General features: G+C 37.2%; 1 protein-coding gene across 21 annotated transcripts in view; it reads left to right on the plus strand.

Moving 5' to 3' along the window:
- LOC126817142 (uncharacterized) overlaps nucleotides 1-22,340 on the plus strand; it is a 123,145-nt gene that overhangs the window by 63,460 nt on the left and 37,345 nt on the right. For 19 of the 21 annotated variants that reach the window (XM_050543953.2, XM_050543962.2, XM_050543957.2 and 16 more), the window contains 3 exons: nucleotides 5,029-5,158; nucleotides 15,140-15,280; nucleotides 17,339-17,629. Coding sequence is in view for 13 of the 21 variants with exons in the window: in XM_050543962.2 (XP_050399919.1) it covers nucleotides 5,029-5,158; nucleotides 15,140-15,280; nucleotides 17,339-17,629 (562 nt within the window). In the remaining 8 variants the exon portion in view is untranslated. The remainder of the gene's footprint in view (nucleotides 1-5,028; nucleotides 5,159-15,139; nucleotides 15,281-17,338; nucleotides 17,630-22,340) is intronic. The other 2 variants (XM_050543960.2, XM_050543967.2) reach the window with 1 other exon arrangement.

Raw genomic sequence — 22,340 nt, forward strand, 5'->3', positions numbered from 1 at the left:
TACAAACAGCTATACATTACATAAAAGTCATAATGTCATAAATTATCTCAAATCTTCTAGTAAATAGCAATCAGTCATTAGTTTTCAGAAATAGAGAGCAATATCTACTAAACAGGGCCACAATATTAGGACCAGTGACACTGTTTGCGAAATCTGATACATTTTTATATTGATTACCAGTAGCATAAACAAGTTATTTTTCCTTATTTCTTCCAAATAAGGGCAAGGGCGCGGGATGTTGATGACAAGTCATCTTGTTCCTAATTGTGGTGAAATGCCAATCAAAAATTTATATGTCATACGATGCTTATAATTTGAAGAAAATTGTTTTTTTACATCTAACTTGGTTGGATTTTGAATAAAAAGTTCTGTGCAATCAAGGATAACTTGTACATCATTAAAAGAACCAATAGCATGTGACTGGTTTTCACGTGTGACCTTATTTGATGGTAATTCGCAAATAAGTTTTAAATCTGAATATAATAAATGAATCCAAGTTGTAAATATTGATGAAACTGTTCCCAAAGAAATACGGGCTATACTATATACCGGAAAACACCATGTTATACTGAATACCGGAAAAACACTAAATACCGGAAAACACACTAAATACCGGAAACCACCCTAAATAGGTAACCCGGAGGAGGGCTATACTATAAACCGGAAAGAAACCCTAACCCTAACCCTAACCCAGGCACACAGAGGACCAGGCTCCTGGTTACCTATTTCGGGTGCTAGTCTCTGGGTTACCTATTTAGGGTATTTTCCGGTATTTATTGTTTTTCCGGTGTTTTATGGTATTCAGTATAAAATGGTGTTTTCCGGTATATAGTATTGCCGAAGAAATACCAAACCTATCTGATAAATCTTCAGTTAAAAGTCCAACTTTTATTCATTCGTATTAAAGTTAGAAAAAATTCATCCATCAATTTCAGGTTTTTTTGTGGACCAGGTTTATTGTGATGTGATTTTGAAAAGTGTTCATTATTAGACAAGGCACTACCTCTCCAATACTTCATGTTCCTTGCACGTGGTTTTAAAAATGTAAATAAAGCAAAGAGAGTAGCATAAATAGGAAAACCAGTCCAGAATTGAATTTGCTTCAGATTTTCCATAATTTTTTCAAGATCTAAAATTTTACTCCTAAAAATCTCATTGTCCTGAACAGCATCTTCAAGTTGTTTCATTTTTTCAGTTATTTCTGGTAGATATTTTTGTATTTCCTTACAGTTTTCTGTTTCAATTTCAAGATAGTCATGATTGTTTATTATCATAGTTGAGCTTTGAACTGCAGCATGATCCAAATTAAGAGGTTTCTCTAATTTCTTTTTGCACGTTGTCGTTGCACTTGTATGCTTAAGTGGGGATATAACAACAGTTTGACCTAAAGTCCTGCTTTGTCGTTTATTTACCTTTTTTTGAAATGGAAATAAAGTAGGGACATATCCAGCATCTCTAGGAGAATGACCTTTTATACCTGAAAGAAAATAAGTTAAATTATTGTCCTATGTTACTAAAGAGGCAGAAAATAATATAATATAATACCATTATCAATATGATAATATCATCATATTTATCATGTGCAGATACCCAGGAAATAAAGATAATCTATATTAGATTTTATATTCTACTTGCCGAACCAAAAAAGAATATTAAAAATAGTAAAGATCCATATTTATTTATTATTATTGTTAATCATTGTACATATTGTTGTATTAACTTTACAATAAACCTATTTATTTATTTATTGATTATAATTTGTCAATGGAATCAGAACTATTTATATCTACATTTCTTTGTAGGCCTAATTTATTAATTGTTGAATTTACAATAGGCCTATTTATCTATTGATTGATTATCATTTGTGAATGTAATCAAAACTTTTTCTTTCTAAATTTCTTCGTAATTAAAAAAAACTGTTGAATTGAATTTACAATAAGTCTATTCATTTATTTATTGATTATTGTGAATGGAATCAGAACCATTTAATATTTTGTACTACTACTACTACTACTACTACATGTGTTCATAATTTAAAAATTGTTGAATTTTTACAAAAAAAACCCCAAAAAACCTGTTTATTTATGGGTTATAAATTGTTTGAATTTTCAAAAGAAAATGGTTTGGATTTATGTTTGAATGCATGAAATAAAATTGTTTGATTTGTGAAATAAAATTGTTTGAATTCGTAAAATAAAATTGTTTAGAATTCAAAATGAGTTGACAGTCATTGAAAAGGGCTGTTTTGATTTGCATTGATCAGACTACACATATTGTAGTTCATTCAAATTAGATTGCATGCAAATTTGTGACTCTATGACGTCTAGAGCTAGGGCTAGGCCTAACTCTTAGGTCGATAGTCAGTGCTAAAAATTGAGACGATGCAGGGGACTAATTGATAGATATTATAGATTGGGCCTAAGTTGCTTACATAGAAGGGTTTAGTATCTCTAGATTATTTGCCAAATGAAAAATACTTTGGCTATAAGAATTATTAAATTATGCAAAATATATTACCATTCTTGAAATGATCGGAACAAATCCGATGCCAATCTTTATACTCAAAATCATCCCGTCTTATGGCAGCAAGCCACATCTTGACCTGCTTACTTCTCTGTTGGGGAAACCTGTAGTACCTCCTTTTGATTTTATCACCGCCACTCTGATTACTGCAAAACGGCACGCAGCAAAAACTACCACGAAAACTTAAACTAAGATACAATCGAAATTTTAAGAAATACTGCAATTCGATTGGCTGACCAGTAAAATCAATTTGCATATATCCAATGAAGTTGCAGTATTTCTTAAAATTTCGGTTGTAACTTAGTTCAAGTTTTCGTGAATAAGGGCCCTGTACTAGTAGTATCTGTGTACGTTATCGGTTAGTTTTACTCCCCGGATTTAATTAATTAGGCCGACACTGTAACAATAAATACCAAAAATACCAAAACATAATTATTGAAAACAGAGTGTATCAAATAGATGTATTAAAGTGAATGTTTCTTGCAATATAACCCTATGCTTCAATTTGTTTTCTTCAGATTCCCGCTTCAAAGCTCCGAACTAGTTTAAAATATAAGGAAAGTCTACAGTCGTAAAAACTTCATTCTTTTGTAAAAAAAAAAGGCCTGATATATTTTGTAATCGATGCTATTGCGAAATTCTCAGTCTTATTTTTTTGTAAAATTTGATATTGCTACGTATTTTTCAATCAAAGATAAATTAAAGACACCATGAAATTGAAAACCATGGTATTTGATATAGGTCCAAGGTCTTGCTTGCCATGTTTATATTTTCCTTTTTTCCCATCCAAAATGAACTACGGGGAGCCATGTTTCAAAATTTAGCCTAACACTTTATGGATCTGGACATTTTTGAGGACGATCACTTTCCTCAATTAATAAAATAAACAATTTTATTTTGGTCATGCTCTGTAACTGCGCCTTCGCGGGAATACACCGTCAGATTGTTATCTCTGTAGTAAACAATATACCATGATTGTTATCGCTATATTCATGTTTATTTATTTTTAATATAATTTGATATGTATCCAGAAATATGTAAAATGATAATTATTGAAACTTGTAAAATGTTCTCGGGTAAATAATTCGTCAATGGATCAAAGCAATTTTTTGTGAACAGTATGTGATTAATTCATCACAATTCCAAGACATTACGAGAAGGTTTAGTGCCTGTACACAGTCTATACATCAGTATCTGGTGTGTCCACCACGAGTGTTAATAACAGCAGCGCAGCGTCTGTACATGTACAGTGCATAACGTTGACACCGTTCTGCTGTAGAAAGTCCTGAGTAACTCTTGCGATGTGGGGACGGGCGTTGTCATGCTGGAAAACGTTGTTTCGATGACGTGCGAAATGTGGTATGACGTGTGGTCTGAGATCTTGATCGATGTAGCGCACTGCTCTGATGCCGCCTACTTTCCTTGAACCCAATCTCTGGTTCAGGCCGATTCCACCCCAAACCATTATGATTGGATATCCCCATGAGTCTCTTTCCATGACACATTGGTCAGAATAACGCTGGGCACATCGACGTCATATTCTTGTCCTGCCATCTGCAGTTGATACGCAATACCGACTCTCGTCTGTCAACAGAACAGTTCTCCATTGCCTGTGTCGCCAGTTCTGGTGCTGTTGGGCAAAAAGTGTAGAAGTTCACATCGATGGCGAGGGGTGAGGGTCGGTCCACGGTAAGTTCTACGGCAATGGATGTTCTCTCTGGTGAGACGTCGGCGCACAGTATCGGTACCATGGGTCTTCCGTGTGTTCCCACTGTCTTGACGTGCTGTCTCAGTTACCTGTGTGAAGGGATTCTGCACGTGCTGTCGCACAACATGGCGATCTTGTCGCCTTGTGGTAACCCTTTGTCTACTAGTTCGGGGCGATCATCCATGGTGTTGGTGGCCCGAAAGCATTGCTGAAGCCTGTAGATGGTCCGAACATTGACATGGAAGTGATTGGCAACGGCTTTGGGCAGTGTGGCCAGCGCCTGGTTCCTCTGAACTGTCTTGAGTTGTGGCATGCTGCTGACGTTGTAGTGTCCATTTTTCAACCAGGTATGGGGGTGCATTTTATAGGGTTGGTCCCGGTGAACAGCACGTGCAGCATGAGTTACATGAAAATCATGGAGAACACATTACCATCTTAGTTGTCAGGTTGCGTTTTTGAGAACATTTCCTGCGTTCAATTCTGTATTTGGGAAGGAGCCTTATTTCTCAGGTAAAGTTGGAGATGTGGTCACAAATATACAATAAAAACATTTGGCAAGTTTTATGCAATGCGTCTATTCAGATTAACATACCAACCAGACGTTTCTTTTCCTGCTTAGTATATGTGTGAGTCGCACGAAACTTACTCACATAGAAAAGATCTTAATGAAATAATTACTTATTTATGCATTGACTAAATGTGTTTATATAAATTGTAAAGATGTGTACACTAATGTACAAATAAATATGAAATAAAAAAAGAAATCTGATTTGTACTACTTCATATGTGTTTTTCAGTACTCCACGTTTTGGCTATTATATACGAAACAAAGGGTTTGAAATTTTACAAACCGAAATTGATGCTGATGATGAAGTTAAAGAATATTTATATCAGAGAGTCTATGAACATGGTACTAAGAGGCTAAAGGTCAGTATTAATTAGACATGGTAACCAGTACTGTATGTACATCAATGTCTCACATTCTGCATTTACCTACCGATTTTAAAGCCCAAATCCAACTCTTGCTTGTTTGACAGCTTTGGAAAAAAAAATAGCCTTATGTTACATAATGTGAGCGACAGTGATAGGTAAAAGATTAGAATCATCATATGACAGCTTGTGTGATACAATCTCCGATGTCTTTAATTGACCATACTATTGCTGTCCCCCGCCTTTCGAAGAAAGCAGGGGACTATTATGTTACATAATGTGAGCGACAGTGATAGGTAAAAGATTAGAATCATCATATGACAGCTTGTGTGATACAATCTCCGATGTCTTTAATTGACCATACTATTAAAATGGGTCTGTCTTTCTGTCGCATAACTCTTTAATAACTCTTTAATTGAGCTAGAATGTTCAAACTTGGTGTAGGTGTTTATTAGCCAATGCCTTGATGGAGTTCGAATAGGAGCATTTTCTGCATAGGGTAAGCAGAGATAAGCAATTTGATTGGTTTATGCTTTGGGACATGATAACTTTAGTTTTAATTAAGTGAGAGTGATGAAACTTGATGTATAGTTTCATTACATCAATACCGTGACTAAGTTCGATAATGAGCATTTTCTGCTCAGGGTAAGCAGAGCGATAAGCAATTTGATTGGCCGAGACTTTGGAACACAATAACTCTCCATGTAATTGAGCCAGAATGTTCAAACTTGGTGTAGGTGTTTATTAAGTCAATGCCTTGTTTCGAGGATGAGCATTTTCTGCCTAGGGTAAGCAGAGATAAGCAATTTGATTGGTTGATGCTTTGGGACACGATGACTTTAGTTCTAATTAGGGAGTGATGAAACTTGGTGTATAGTTTCATTACATCTATAACTTGACAAAGTTCGACAATAAGCATTTTCTTCTCAGGGTAAGCAGAGTGATAAGCAATTTGATTGGTCGAGACTTTGGAACACAATAATTCTCATTCTAATTAGATAGAATGTTCAGACTTGGCGTAGGTGTCTAATAGGTGAATGCCTTGATGGAGTTCGAAGATGAGAATTTTCTGCTTCGGGTAAGCAGAGATAAGCGGTTTATTTAGGTTACTGAAACAAAGAAGCCTATTGAATTTCAACAATTTCCGTTTATTATGTCTAGAGTTATGGCCCTTGTTTCACTAAAATGATCATTGTGAACGCTCTAACATCAAAAGTTATCATTCGATCTTTCTGAAAATTATATGCATTATTTAAATTAGTGAGACAAAGAATCCTATTGAATTTCAGCAATTTCCGTTTATAACGTCTAGAGGTATGACCCTTGTTTCACTTTATTGAACCTTGTGAACGTTATAACTCCAATAGTTATCATCCGATCTTTCTGAAATTTACATGCATTATTTAAATAGGTGAAACGAAGAAGCCTATTGAATTTCAGCAATTTCCGTTTATTACGTCTAGAGTTATGGCCCTTGTTTCACTTTATTGAACCTTGTGAACGCTCCAACGCCAAAAGTTATTATTCGATCTTTGTGAAATTTATATGCATTATTTAGATTAGTGAAACGGAGATGCCTATTGAATTTCAGCAATTTCAGTTTATTACGTCTAGAGTTATGGCCCTTGTTTCACTTTATTGATCCTTGTGAACGCTCTAACGCAAAAAGTTATCAACCGATATTTGTGAAATTTATATTCATGATTTAAATTAGTGAAACGAAAATCCTATTGAATTTCAGCAATTTACAATAATTACTTCTAGAGTTATTGCCCTTGTTTCACTTTGTTAAACCTTGTTAATACTCGATTGATGATAGTTATCATCCGATATGTATGAAATTTATATGCATCATTTAAATTTGTGAAACAGGTTTATTGAATTTCAGCAATTTCCGTCAATAATTTCTAGAGTTATGGCGATTGTGAACGTTTGAATGACAAAAGTGATCATGTGATCTTTATGAAATTTATATGCATCATTTAAATTAGTAAAACGAAAAAGCCTGTCAAATTTCAACAATTTCTGTAGATTACTTGAGACCCTTGTTTCAGTTTGTAGAACCTTGTAAACCCTCAAACGACCAAATTTATAATCTGATCTGTATGGAACTGTCTTGTAAAGGCCCCCAATTACCTACAAAGGAATAAATATGCGACAACCCTTGAAGACCGCTCGGACGATTTAGCTGCGGTGGGCGTATGTTTTGTTGCCTGGCAACTTATCTTATAACACGTGTGCAATGCTAATGTGGAAATCTGTTTAACGGTTTCATTGGTACTGGAAGTAAAATGAGTTCACGGGTAACGTGGCACCGGAAGTGACATAAGTTCAATGGTAATGTGGCACCGTTGAAACCCGTCATTACTACATCGCAGTTCTACTGTCTGTTCCAGGCGACACTACAACTCGAAAATTGCTTGCTATTCTTCACTTTTTAATTAAAATGGTTAAAATTTAACAACCTACCTGAAATTGTCACCCCTTTACTTTCTACCGCACGTTAACTAATTTCAGACCAAGCTATATAACCTTTCTGTCTTGAAAAATCGTTGTTTATTTATTTCGCGGTAATGAAGACAGCCATGCTTGACCTAGTTATTTGGAATAAACCAAATCGAACAGGGGTGTGGATTTGACTTGGGGTTGTTTCGTCCTACTTGCATGTTTAAATAGTTGTTTCGGCTCAGTAGAATATAATTTGCTTTATGAGCTATTTACGGGAGGTAATATAAATTTGCTATTTGGTTTCAGACCACCGTTGTTTACTCCACTGCCATAGATATTTAATTGGCGGCCCCAGTCCTGTGGCTTTTGGAAATTGATATAAACTACATACAAAGTTTGACTCCATATTGTAGTGACACGTCATGGAAATTTGGAAGTAGGCTAAATGACAATTCAAACGAATTGTCTATCTGGCTTTAGAATAATAGATATATAACTGTCGATTTTATTTGGCTTTGTACGACTTTTAATACTATTTTCAGACCGCCAAATCGTGGTCTTGTAGCACTTTTAAGAAAGATATATACCTTGGTGGACCACCATAGTTGGCAATATATTGATAGAGTTTTCTTTTCTTTTTTAAAAGTTTTAATCCAATTGAAAGGGGGCGCTCCTAAGGTATTTTTATACCATGGAAAACGCATCACTTAGTTTTTCGTATAACAAAATGATCCTGTAAACATATCTTATTTATTTTGCTTCTTATTTTGAACAATATTCAAATGAGAACACATCAATAACAACACATTTGTACACTTATGGATGTTTAATCTGTAATCAACGGTACAAAGTACGACACAGATGTGTGTCCTCCACGTGCTCTTACGCACTTTGTGCAGCAACGTCCCATGGAATTTACCAATGTTTGAAAGAAGGCCTTGGGCAAATTGCTGCATGCTTGGACAAGAGCAGCTTCTAAAGCAGCAATGGTGTGCATCTGTGGTCTCCGATACAGACGGCGTCCAATCTCATCCCAGACATGTTCTATCGGTGCCATGTCCGGAGACATGGCTGGCCAGTCCAAGACATTGATATTGTTAGCAGCCAGGTAGTCCATACTAAAACGGGCGGTATGCGGATGTGCATTATCCTGTTGGAAGTGCTGAAATTGTGGGTGCGCTCGAAACATCGGAACAACAATTGGTTGCAAGACATCATCACGGTAGGCTACAGCATTAACGCGACCCCTTCAAATGTGTAGGGCGGTCCGGTGATGAAATGTGAAGCCTCCCCACACCATTACACTTCCCCATCCCATCGATTCGTTTAGAAGACGCAGCAGTCTGCAAGACGTTCCCCAAGACGTCTCCACACACGTTGACGGCCATCAGCGTGATAAAGATGAAAGCGACTCTCATCACTGAAGAGCACACTTTGCCAGTCTACTCTTCTCCATGTCTGGTGTCCTTGAGCCCATATCAAACGCCGCTGACGGTGATGATCCCTGAGGATAACTCCATCATAAGGTCGTCGTGCACGGAGTCCTACTTCTCTTAGACGACGTCTTACGGTGTTGGCACTAACTGGTCCTTGTCTTCCGACGACTGCTGCACCTGTTCGAGTCGCTGGGCGGAATCTGTCACGCAGATGAGTGACCCGGATGTAGCGGTCTTGAGCCTGGGTTGTAACGCTTGTGGACCAGGACGTTGACGGTCACATGTTGATCCAGAAACTCCAACACGTTCCACCAACCTTACAATGGTGGACTGATGACAATTGAAGTGTCTGGCAATAGCACGTGCAGACATGTCAGCCCTGAAAATTCCCATGGCTTCATTCCGTTGATTTTCAGTAAGTCTCGGCCTCTCTAGCTCGATTCCTTCACACGTCCAACAACAAATTACGACAGATTGACGTTTCACAGTTCATGTTCTGCACATTAAGTTGAAAACATGCTTTTAAAGGGCTTACACACAATGCTGCACGTGAATATTGGTTTTTTTATGTGCATCTCGTGCAATTGTTTGTGCACACGGGCCGATATTTTTTGCGTTTGGGAGCATTGTGTGAAACAATAGTTCATAGTATTGCATAATATTATACATACAAAACCACCTAGTAATAAAATATTTGGGAAAAAAAGTGATGCGTTTTTCATAGCGCTCAGTATATATAGCCTACTCTTTTTCTTGTTTGATTTTGTGAAATGTCCCTAAGCAAGTGATAATATGACAGAAAACGGAACGGCGTGTCAACTCCTGATAGATCAAGGGCACGTAAATGCGTGTGTTCAGACCACGGGTGGTTTTTTTTTTGTTTTACATTTTATTTATTCTTTTTGATTCATCTTGAACTCAATTCAATTTCTGCAAGTCTACCTTTTAAACAAGAAAACGGAAAATAAACTGTTTTATACAAATCATTTATTTACACAAATTCACAGAAAATTCCCCGACTATATACAATATATATTACAGAAGTTGTCTGGCCTACATTCACGCTATATCTATCAGATAATTTATGCACAATATCTACACACTTCACCACACTTGCGCTTACTTCAATCTCTTTCCCTGTACTTTCACATGCATCCACCTTTCACACAAATCACAGCCCACCCAATCCACAATCGCATCCGATTCACTTCCCGGTGGGTTCTCATAATCTCATACACTACACACGTTTATATCATCATCACTCGAATCTTCATTCGCAACACCACGGCCATCAATATTCTCACCAACATTTTCACTATCACACTCCCCACTGAAATTGTCGCCCAAATCCTCACTCTCACACTCATACTCGCTGTCACTTCCGAACGAAATCACGACTGGTGGTACTTCCTCATTCAATCTTCTAGCTTCCCAAAACCGATCCTCCACCTTGTCTATGACGTGTTGACATTACTTAGCCCAGTCTAGTTGTCACACTAGCCTTGGCCTCCAGAAACAGACGCTTAACGTCTTTGATTTTAAAATTGGTGTTTCTTCGGGCGACAAAGGCCTTTTCTTGTGCTAAAATTAAAGTATCCACCTTCTTATATACACACAGCATCGTCAACTTCCAAATGCATGTGATGAAAGGATGATCCATTATTCAAGGAATTATATTTTCTACGATTCATTTTTTTCTATCTGTTCTACGACAATATCTTAAACAAATCTTGTGTGCCTTTGGAACGCGAATATAAATAAAAATAGATACCGTTAATCAAAACTATTTTAAGTCCATAAAATTATAAGATATGGTACAAATTTACACTTTATCAGAAAGGTTACCATGCCATCTAATGCTGAAAATAAATGTTCTGTGAGGGATATTTTAGGAGACATGCAATACTATGAATATCTCTAAGGAATATTAAAATACCGGTAACCAAATAAACCTAAACACACACACACTTACGCACACCAACACCCCTCGCATTGCCGCAAAACAAACGGGCGAATCCTCCCGCATAAATATTATTAACCGAATGGACCCGATTTGTGGAATACTTTATACCCCTACCTGATATACGAGTGACCCAACTTACGCAAGCGCCGTGATAATGTTTATGTTCTGAGAAATTGATTAGTGTCGAAAAATGTGAAATTTACAAGAGAATAAAGGATTTTATCGAATTTATAATTCAAGGTAGGTCGTGAAGTTTTAACCATTTTAATTAAAAATTGAAGAAATAGTAAGCAATTTTCGAGTCGTAGTGTCGCCTGGAACAGACAGTAGTTCTTATTATTATTATTTTTTTCCACTTGAGCATATCTCAGAAACTACTTGTCGGATCAATTTGGTGTCTTCGGTTTTACTTGGACAGTGGGTGTGACTTAGAGATTAAAGCTATTTCGAACGTTCTGCGACAATGCGAAATGTCCGAAATCGCCGAAGTTGTCGTTTTTTTAAATATTGCCGTAATATTAACAATAATCCTCGGATTTTAACATTTGATACATTTGACATAGCCAGAGACAAGGGAGATAGCTACAATAGTTTAGATTTTTGATTTTAGATGAATTTTTGCAGATATAAGGCGCCAAATTTTGAAAATTTAAATTTTTACAAAAACATTTTTTATTTATGAATATTTTATTATGGCATTTTACCCAGGGTTAAAGGGTCGTTTAATTTGAGCAAAAATGTGAACATTTTTTGTCTCGATAATTATTCTTGGCCGCTATTGGCTAATTCAGTTTATCAGTTCTAGGTTAATTATTTATTGCCCGATTTTTATAAAACAAAGTTCATATGCTCCACGGTGCAAATTCTCATTTTTTTTATTACAGGTAAAGTTTTCTATCGACACCGGATGTGACGCAATTTTGCTAAAAACTCCGATTTTGACGAGTCGATACATCTTTTCGCTAGCAAATGTTAATTTTTGCAAATCTGATAGATCAAGATAAATGCCCCTACAAAAGGCGCAAAATATGTAATATGAGCAGTTGCCGAGAAATGGTCAATTTTGCATGAGTCTCCTTTTACGCTATTTTGCCTGTAAAAGAGTCATTTATTATTGGATTTTCATAACAGTGACACCATTTAATGAGTAAAGTCAATTGTGACTAGTTCAAACAACTTTAATATTTTCAATATCACCGGAAATGACGTAATTTGGGCAAAAACTGTATTTATAGCCTTCGAAACACATACTTTATTCAAATGAATTGTATTTGCTATCTGTTTAAAATGTTGATATTTGATTCCAATCAACAAATAGAATGAACCCATACGATCATATAGATATCAAAAAATGGTTTCTAACTGGTTCAGTTGCGGAGATATAGGCGATTTTCAACAGGTCACTTTTTCAAGGTTTTTGGTCCTTAAAAGTGTTAATTATTATTCGATTTTCGTAAAACTTCACCATGTGATACCTAATGCCATTTACAATTTCATACAAGTAATTTAAGATTTTCATTATCACCGGAAGTAATATTATTTTTTCAAAAACCGTATTTTTATTTGTTTTAAATAAGTGATATTCATTATTCGTATAAAATTATGATATTTGATTCCAATACGATCATATAGATATCAAAAAAATGTTTCTAATACCTTCCCTTGCCGAGAAATAACGAATTTTGTCAGGATTTTTGTTAAGATTTTTCGCATTTTAATTTCAGTTCATGGATTCTAAGTTAAATATTTATTGCCTGATTTGTATAAAAGAAAATCTCATATGCCCTGTTGTGCGAACTCTCAACATTTTTATACCAATAGAATTTTCTGTCCGCACCGGAAGTGAAATAATTTTGCCCAAAACTTCAATTTTGACAGTCGAAATGTCTTTTCAAATGCAAATATTAATGTTTACAAATCGAAAAGATCAAGATAAATGCTCCTACTAAAGACGCAAAATATGTCAGGCTTATTTATATAAATTTCGGTTTTGTATTTGTGCCATTTTGATTTACAGGCGAAAAAAGGGTAAAATGGGGCTATTGACAATGTATTCGGGCTTTTTATGTTTTAAAATATTTCTTGACAACTATCATAAACCTGTAGCATTAATCCATACGAAGAGAATGTATGTGAAAATTAGTTTGTAATATGAGCAGTTGCCGAGAAATAGGCAATATTGCATGCGTCACTTTTCACGATATTTTGCCAGTAAAAGAGTCAATTATTATTCGATTTTGAATTTGTTTTTACCATTTGATGCCCAATGCCAATTTTGATTAGGTGAAATCAATTTATCGTTTTCACTGTCACCGGAAATGATGTCATTTGGGCAAAAACTGTATTTTAGCCTTCAAAACAGATATTTTATTCAAATGAGTCTAATTTGTAATGCTTTTAAAATGATGATATTTGATTCCAATCAACAAACAGAATGTACCCATACGATCATCCAGATACCACAAACTGGTTTCTAACTTGTACGGCTGCAGAGAAATAGACGATTTTCTACAAGTCACTTTTCAAGGTTTTTGGTCTATAAAAATGTCAATTATTATTCGATTTTCATAAAATTTTCACCATGTGATGCCTTATGCCATTTATGATTTCATAACCAATTTAACATTTTCATTATCACCGGAATTGATGTCATCTTGGCAAAAACTGTATTTTGAGCCTTCAAAACAAACATTTTCTTTTAAAATGAGTTATATTTATTATTCGTTTAACATTATTTATTTGATTCCAATTGACATATAGATTGGATCAATACGAATATATAAATGTCCAAAAATTGCTTCTAACGCCTTTCCTTGTCGAGAAAGATCACTTTTTACACGCCCACATTGAAATGTGGTCGTATATTGTCGTCGCCCCCGTCCGTCCGGCAGGTCCGGCGTCCACAATTGCCTGTGGACACTCTAGAGGCTAAAGTTAATATCCGATTGACTTTAAATTTATACACAGTGTTTAAGGTCATGAGACGAAGAAGCCTATTGATTTTCAGCGATTTCCGATAATGATTGCCAGAGTTATGGCCCTTGATCACTTTGAAAAATCTTAAATTTATACACAGTGTTTGAGGTCATGAGATTAAGAATCATATTGATTTTCAACGATTTCGGATAATTACTGCCAGAGTTATGGCCCTTGATCACTTTGAAAAATCTTGTGACGCTCTAGAGGCTAAAGTTATCATCCGATTGACTTCAGATTGGTACACAGAGTTTAAGGTCTTGAGACGAACAAGTAATTGATTTTCAACGAATCTTTATGACTTGAACAGCTAAATCCATGATTTTAAAAGTTTTGTATACTAAACATTAGCATGGGACAGAACTTTATAAAAACCAAACAAATTCTAATGGTTTTCTGATAATTACTTAATGAGTTGTTACTCTTAATCAGATTTTAATTTATTATAAATGTTTCATTACCGAAAAAAGTAAATATATGCGACAACTCTTGTTGACTGCCCGGACGATATAGCTGCTGTGGACGCATGTTTCGTTGCCTGGCAACCTATCTTTAAGATTTTTTTCGCATTTAAATTTACCATTAGAAAGACAGCTAACTTAGCGGTAAGTAACAAATTTTTTCAGGATCACTTTTTTGACATTTGAAAGACATGGTAAAAATTGTATAAATGGAATTGATATTGCTGGATTTGGTTGATTCTGCATTCATTTTATAACACGTATAACAGAAGTGACATAAGTTCAAGGGTAACGTGGCACTGAAAGTGACATAAGTTCTTGGGTAACATGGCACCTGTGAATCCCGCCATTACTGCACCGCAGTTCTAGTTTAAGAATGAAGTTAAAGCCAGGGTGTGATCAGCACTTTAAGCAAACAGATCAAGGATATTTGAAGCGAGTGGGGAGATGCAAACCAATACCCCTCAAAAATGTTTCTGTTAAAGCTGAACTCCGGTTACAAAAATACCGAAATAATTAAATAAAAAAAGTTAATGCCCCCAAGCCGCCATACTTGTTTCCAATTTGTGAAATAAATATGGCGGACATGGAGGCTTATGACCTGGAAAGGTTAGCCGATCTCACTTCCAGTTTGTTTCTTGTCAGCCACTTGTACACATCCGGCCTCACTTTAGTATTACAAATTGATTTTCAGATCCGACCAGTGGATGATGAATCAACAGTATTTAGACGTGTAGCCTTTACAGATGATTTTTATGATATTCTTTGTCAATTTCATAAACATGAACCGGGTGAGGAAAATCAAACAATGGGCTATAAACGGTGTCTTAAAGCAGTAAGTGCTCTTTATTCTACACTTATTGTATGAAAGTGTGAACAATTTATATATTCCACAACAGGGATTTACTTTTGAGAATTTTAGCCTGTCTATATTAGCCCAGTCGGAGCAAAACAGTAGGGCATATAACTCCATTTCATTTCACTTCGTCCTGCTGGGACTGGGCTAGTGAAGACAGACATACGGTATATCGTGTACTATGAGGGAAACTTTGCCCGTATAGTCTTTTGGATGGGACGAAAAATCGAGGTTCCGTGTACATATTAGCGAGCACGTAAAAGACCCCCTGACAGTTTTAATTCAGTATAAGTCGGCCGTAGCGCTGCTATCCAGGTAAAGTTTCCCTCATAGTACACTGTATAGCGTATGTCCGTCTTCACTAGCCCAGTCCTTGCAGAACGAAATGAAATGGAGTTTAATGTCCTCGATTTTTCGTCCAATCCAAAAGACTATACGTTATCCCTCTGCCAGGCCCTCCATCCTGTACCACTGTAAAGAGAAATCAAGCCGGAAAATTTCTGATAAGCTTTCTCGGCTAACGCAGTGATCGAACTCGAGACCTTAACGTTAGCGAGCCAACGTCTTACTCACTGAGTCACCGTGACTACCAGGAAAGTAGGGAATTAAACACCATTTCCGGAGCGATTTCTCCTTGACAGTCGTGCAGGAGGGGTGAGGGCAAGGGATAACGCATAATCGTTCGGATGGGACGAAAAACCAAGACCCTATGTACATATTGGCGGGCATGTAAAAGATCCCCTGACAGTTGGATTCAATATAAGAGTAGGCTGTAGCGCTGCTATCCGTGCAAAGTTTCCCCTCATAGTACACTGTATACCGTATGTCCGTCTTCACTAGCCCAGTCCGAGCAGAACGAAATGCTCCAACTGGGATAATGAAGACGGGCTTACGCCATACAGTGTGTTATGCGGGACATTTCGCCCAAACAACGGCGCTACGGCCTACTCTTACATCGAATTCCAACTGCTAAGCGATCTTGTACGTGCACGCCAATGTATACACGGTTTTCGTCCCATTCGAATGACTAGACAGCTTTCCTTGTCAGGCCCTCCTTCCTGCACCCTTGACAAGGGGAAACCAAGCCGGAAAATCTCGAGCAAACGAGCGACCTCCAGGCTATCGAGCCAGGGTCTGACTCACTTAGCCACTGTGACTCTCGGAGCAGAACAGTTGTTCGTTAAACCCCATTTCAATTCATTTCATTTCCCTACGTTTCTGCACCAATTGGACAAGAACAAGTGGAAGTTAAACCCCATTTCATTTCATTTCTTTTTCCTACATTTCTGCACCATTCGGACATACGCTAGGCAGAATGATATGACGGAAATTTTCAATGGACCGTGGCATTTCTTCATTGAATTTCAGCTGTGAAGGATTCTTTTATGTGCACGCCAGTAGCTAGTTTGTTTTTTTTGGTTTTTTTATCCCATCTACAATACTAGGCACTTTTCTTTGCCAGGCCCTTTGTTCTGCACTACGGACATGTAGAAACCGCGCTGCACAATCCCGGGGAACTATCTTGACCAACACCAGGATCAGTGTACATAACCCGACAATACGACATTTGTACGCCATGTTACGACATTTTAGTGTCGGGTGAAAATGTCGTATTGTCGGGTTAAAAATGTTGTGTTGTCGTGGTGTCGGGTTAAAATGTCGGGATGTCGGGTTGTCGCCTTATGAAGGGCGACACCACGACATCATGCCATGATACCAATCAGCCACCATAAATATCATTGATTTTTAACCAGAAAATATTCTTGACCTTGCTTAATTATCAAAAATCCAGTTACTAGCCTACTTTACGTAAAGGAATTTGACACAATCATCTGCTGAACTCTTTCAAAGACACTAGACTGTAATGATGGCTAACGACATTTAATGATTTTACTCACAGTCAAATTTGAAGATCCTCGAGGAAATTATGTCAAAGATTGTTATGTAAATGGTCAAGCTGCTGGTGGGCATGTTTATAGGATTGACGAACCAGCTTCCACATTTTCATATTTCCTTTTTTGTCTTCTATTTTCATAGATTCAAGATGTTTATTCTTTATTTCCAAGAAGTTGTGTACAGACGTTTTGTAATATGTGTACTATATGTCAGGAAGCCCGCCAACATCCACCCAATAACAGAGTGTTACCGATTCCTTCCAGTCATAGTTTTTCTAAATCACCCATGCTTGCCCCCAAGAAGAGAAAATGTACTCCTAAAAAATCTCCTTCCAACAGAAAAATGAATTTATCTGATGTTCTGGTGCAAAACTCAGAATTACCGAGGTCAGCATTTAGTAGTTTAGCCAGAACATTCATGGATAGATGTCAGGTACAGTATTACAATAGGTTACTGTCCTCAACTCGGCCCATTTTATGTGTTCCTGGAGACAATTTTAATGTAGCCATGGGTCGCGCTACATCATCATTGTGTAGCAAATGATCCAAATTTAAAGAGAAAATGGCACTGATACTAGGTGTCACAGCTCTATTGCTCGAGTTGGGAGAAGGTGTTTTTTTCCTGATTTGTAACCTGTTTTCAACTTAACGTCACAGTTGCTATTTTTAATCTTTTGTAATATTTTTAACAGATTCTGAAAGCCGACATCTTATTGTTTTGTTTGATATAATTTATATGTACCTGATCTTTTTATACGCCCAAATTGAAATGTGGTTGTATATTGTAGTCGCCCCCCTCCGTCGGTCCGTCCGGCGTCCACAAGCTAATATCCGATTGACATTAAATGTATATACAGTGTTTAAGGTCATGAGACGAAGAATCCTATTGATTTTCACCGATTTCCGATAATTACTGCCCGAGTTATGGCCCTTGATTACTTTGAAAAATCTTGTGGACGCTCTAGAGACTAAAGTTAATATCCGATTGACTTAAAATTTATACACAGTGTTTAAGTTCATAAGGCAAAGAATCATATTGATTTCTAATAATTACTGCCAGAGTTAAGGCCCGTGATCACTTTGAAAATCTTGTGGACGCTCTAGAGGCTAACTTTAATATCCGATTTGACTTTTTATTCGCCCACATTTTCATGTGGACGTAAATTGTTGTCGCCCCTGTCCGTCCGTCCACAATTGTTTGTGAACACTCTACAGGTCACAATTTTTATCCGATTTCAACGAAACTTGAAATATAGGTTTATCTCCCTAAGATCTCTGTTCCTTTCGATATTGGCATGTATCGGACTGTAACTTCATGGATTATGGCCCCTGATTGTACGAAAAGTCACATTTTTCGCTTGTGAACACTGTAGAGGTCACACTTTTTATCCGATTTGGCTTTTAACTTGAAATGTATGTTTATAACCCACAGATCTCAGTTCCTTTCGATATTCGCGCATAACTTCCTGAATTATGGCCCCTAATTGTACGAAAAATTGCGTTTTTAGCTTTTGGATCCCATAGAGGTCACAATTTTAATCCGATTTAAAAAAAAACCTTACAATATATCATCGTTACACCCTAACCAAAACTGACGGACAAAATGGCCACCCCTCGTTCGCAAATAGTGTCAAAATATTGTGTTACAGGGTTGTGGACCCTCTGGAGGTCACAATTTTCATCTGATTCTGATGAAACTTGAAATGCATGTTTATAACCCACAGATATCGGTCCCTTTCAAAACTGCCGGACAAAATGGCCGCCCATCGTACGCAAATAGTGTAAACATCCGGTAAATCAATGTCGTGGACCCTTTAAAGGTCATAATTTTGATCCGATTTCGATGAAACTTGAAATACATGTTTATAACCCAAAGATATTGGTTCCTGTCGATATTCACGCATATCGGATCGTAACTTCCTGAATTATGGCCCTTGATCGAACAAAAAATCACGTTTTTAGCTTGTAGTCCCTGTAGAGGTCACAATATTATTTCATAAAACCTACCTGACATATATGTACATATGGATTTCCTTTTTGCGCTATTTGTAACTCGCACTTTCCGGTACTAATAGACTGAACAAGTCTACTGGAAGTTAAAAACGTATGCACTACGTCATCATAATGTGACTTCCTGCACACGTGATATAATATGTCAGTTTCCTTTCTCGGCGCGTGTTTGTTAGGAGCAGGACAGTAGGACGTTAAACCCCATTTCATTTCTCGGCGCGTGGAAATCGCACGTGGTTTTTGTGTGAACTTTAGTTGGTTTTCGGTTTTATGATGTCCGAAATTTCGAGTGATTCATCTTGGGGGTTGGATGGCCGAATGGTTAGCACGCGCGCTGTATCATACGGTCTGTCATTGAGTCAACTGGCGGGGGTTTCGATTCCCCGGTTGTACGTGACAAGGAGTAGGGGCGCTTGTCCAACCTCGTGGGTTTTCTCCGGGTCCTCCGGTTTCCTCCCACAGCTAAAGACCCCTACGCGCAAGCGAATTATGGAAATAAAATTGAACCATATGTTAGTCCCGAAATGACCTAGTTTGTGTCGAGTGGACGTTAAACTCCATTTCTCTCTCTCTCTCTCGTGATTTATCTACAACGATGACTTCTCTTTCCAATGTGGGGCCCAGTAAGATGCCTACGGCTTTGGATTTAGACGGTGGAGCCGATGGATGTAGTAATAATTTTGATCATGCGAATGATCGTGTCACTTTAGCGAAAGATACAGCCACAAATGAGGTAAGAATTACTTCAAAAAAGAATAAATCTCACAAGAAGTCGAAGACAAAAGCTAGATTAGATGCTTTAGAGCTTAAACTAGATCGTATTTGTCAAGCGATCGAAGGTAATGGCGGCAATGTTTTGGCCAAAAACCCAGTTACCTCTACTGAATCATGTAGACGGACAGAACTGAGAGAAGATAGCCCATGTTAGAAGGCCAATACTAACAGAGTTTTCTCAAGGAATGAAGATTCTTATGAATCGGATGACATTTTGTCTATTCAGCCAGGACAGCAAGAACGTATAGACTCTGACGACACTAGGTCTGATGTTGAAATGCCTATTTTAAGTTGTGAAAATGAACAAACGTCTAACACCTTTTCTGACAGTGTTATGAAAAAAAGGGTTATTTTCCATTTTTGGCAAGGATACATTGACCAAAAAGGAGGTTACAAATTTTTGTATCAAATTAGATGAATCTCGACGAGAAGTTCTGTCTCAAAGTTGGAGAGCTATAAATCCTTCTAGCATTTCTGCTTTTCCCAAAGAAAATTTGGAAATGTTTCCCATTGATGAGGAAACAAGAACATTTTTACAAGTTCCATCAATGGATGATATGATAGAAGCCTGCTTAATTCAAAAGCATGGTTCGAAAGCATCTTTTGCTAAATCTGGTCGCTCATTATATAAACAATCGTACAGAGCGGTAGAGAAAGTGGCATATAGGGGACAGCAGGCAGCTTTTATGGGTATCAGTATTCAACTTTATATCCAGCAGGCTTTGGGTGATCTGAACTCTATAAAAGAGAAATTAGTACAGCAAGTACAGAACATTTTCGCTATGTCAACAAAACATTTAGATCAGATAGGTAGAGTTGGGACTTTTCACCATATATTAGACGTTCAGTAGCCATGACTGACACGTCTCTTTTTGAAGTTGAAAATTCAAAGATTGTATCTAATCTGCCTCGTACAGGAGATGGTGTGTTCGGTCTTAATTTAGAAAAAACTTTGAAGGAGAAAAGGACCAAAAGAAAGCCGTTCAAGACCTGTTACCCGATGTGCATCGTCGAGAGCGAAAGCGTAAGGGGGCGTTCGTTAGTGAGTCTTCCCCAGCTAAACGGAGCGCATCTTTCCACCCATCTACTAGTAGGGAAATGCAATTTAATACAGAGTCTTTTGGTGTTCCAACACAGAAGTTAACAAGTAGGCCTTTTGATAGAAAGGGATCATATCCTAACAAAGTCTACCATAATACCCGCAAACCTTCCTTTACGGTCGGCTCTGATAGAAAAGGCAAAGATCCACAACAATGACGAGATGAGTGTTTTAATGAGGTGCCCAGAAGTACCTGTTTTGGGCCTTCTTTCTCGTTTTCTGCTACAATGGCAAGAGATAACTACAGACAAATGGGTTTTATCAACCATAAAAGAGGGCTACAAACTGGAATTTCTTCAGTTACCTCCTTTCTTAGGAGTAAAGCACACTATTATGGGATGGGTGTGGAAAATTTAAAACTTATAAACAAGAAATTAGAAAGGGATCATATCCTAACAAAGGCTACCATAATACCCGCAAACCTTCCTTTACGGTCGGCTCTCATAGAAAAGGCAAAGATCCACAACTATGACAAGGTGAGTGTTTTAATGGGGTTCCCAGAAGTACCTGTTGGGGGCCGTCTTTCTCGTTTTCTGAAACAATGGCAAGAGATAACTACAGAAAAATGGGTTTTATCAACCATAAAAGAGGGTTACAAACTGGAATTTCTTCAGTTACCTCCTTTCTTAGGAGTAAAGCACACTATTATGGGTGTGGAAAATTTAAAACTTATAAAACAAGAAATTTCTTCTCTTTTGCAAAAGAATGCCATAGAGATTGTTCCAGAGAGAGAGAAAAATGTAGGTTTTTTCAGTACAATTTTCTTGGTTCCCAAAAAGAACGGGGAGCTGAGACCGGTCATCAACCTATGGCCCTTAAACGAGTATAGGAGCAGAACAGTAGGACGTTAAACCCCATTTCATTTCATTTCATTTCTTAAACGAGTATCTCAAGAAAACTCATTTCAAAATGGATACTCTACGGAAAGTTTTGAATTTAGTCGAATCAAACGATTGGGCAATCTCAATCGATTTAAAAGATGCATACCCCCATATTCCTATTTTCCCAGGCCACCGGAAATATCTTCGTTTTTGTGTAGAAAACAAGGTGTATCAATTCTAAGTGTTATGTTTCGGCCCAACATCAGCACTTCTGTCGGTTGTTGCCGAAAATCTTCGCATTCAAAATATCAGAATGGCGTTTTACTTGGACGACCTTCTATCGGTAGACAGTCAGAGGGAGAATCTTTTAATAAATCGAGAAAAGATTGTAGATCTTCTGATTTGACTAGGTTTTACAATCAATCTAAAAAAGTCACAAC

This window comes from Patella vulgata, chromosome 4 (genome assembly GCF_932274485.2).
Source record: "Patella vulgata chromosome 4, xgPatVulg1.2, whole genome shotgun sequence".
Lineage (NCBI taxonomy): Eukaryota > Metazoa > Mollusca > Gastropoda > Patellidae > Patella > Patella vulgata.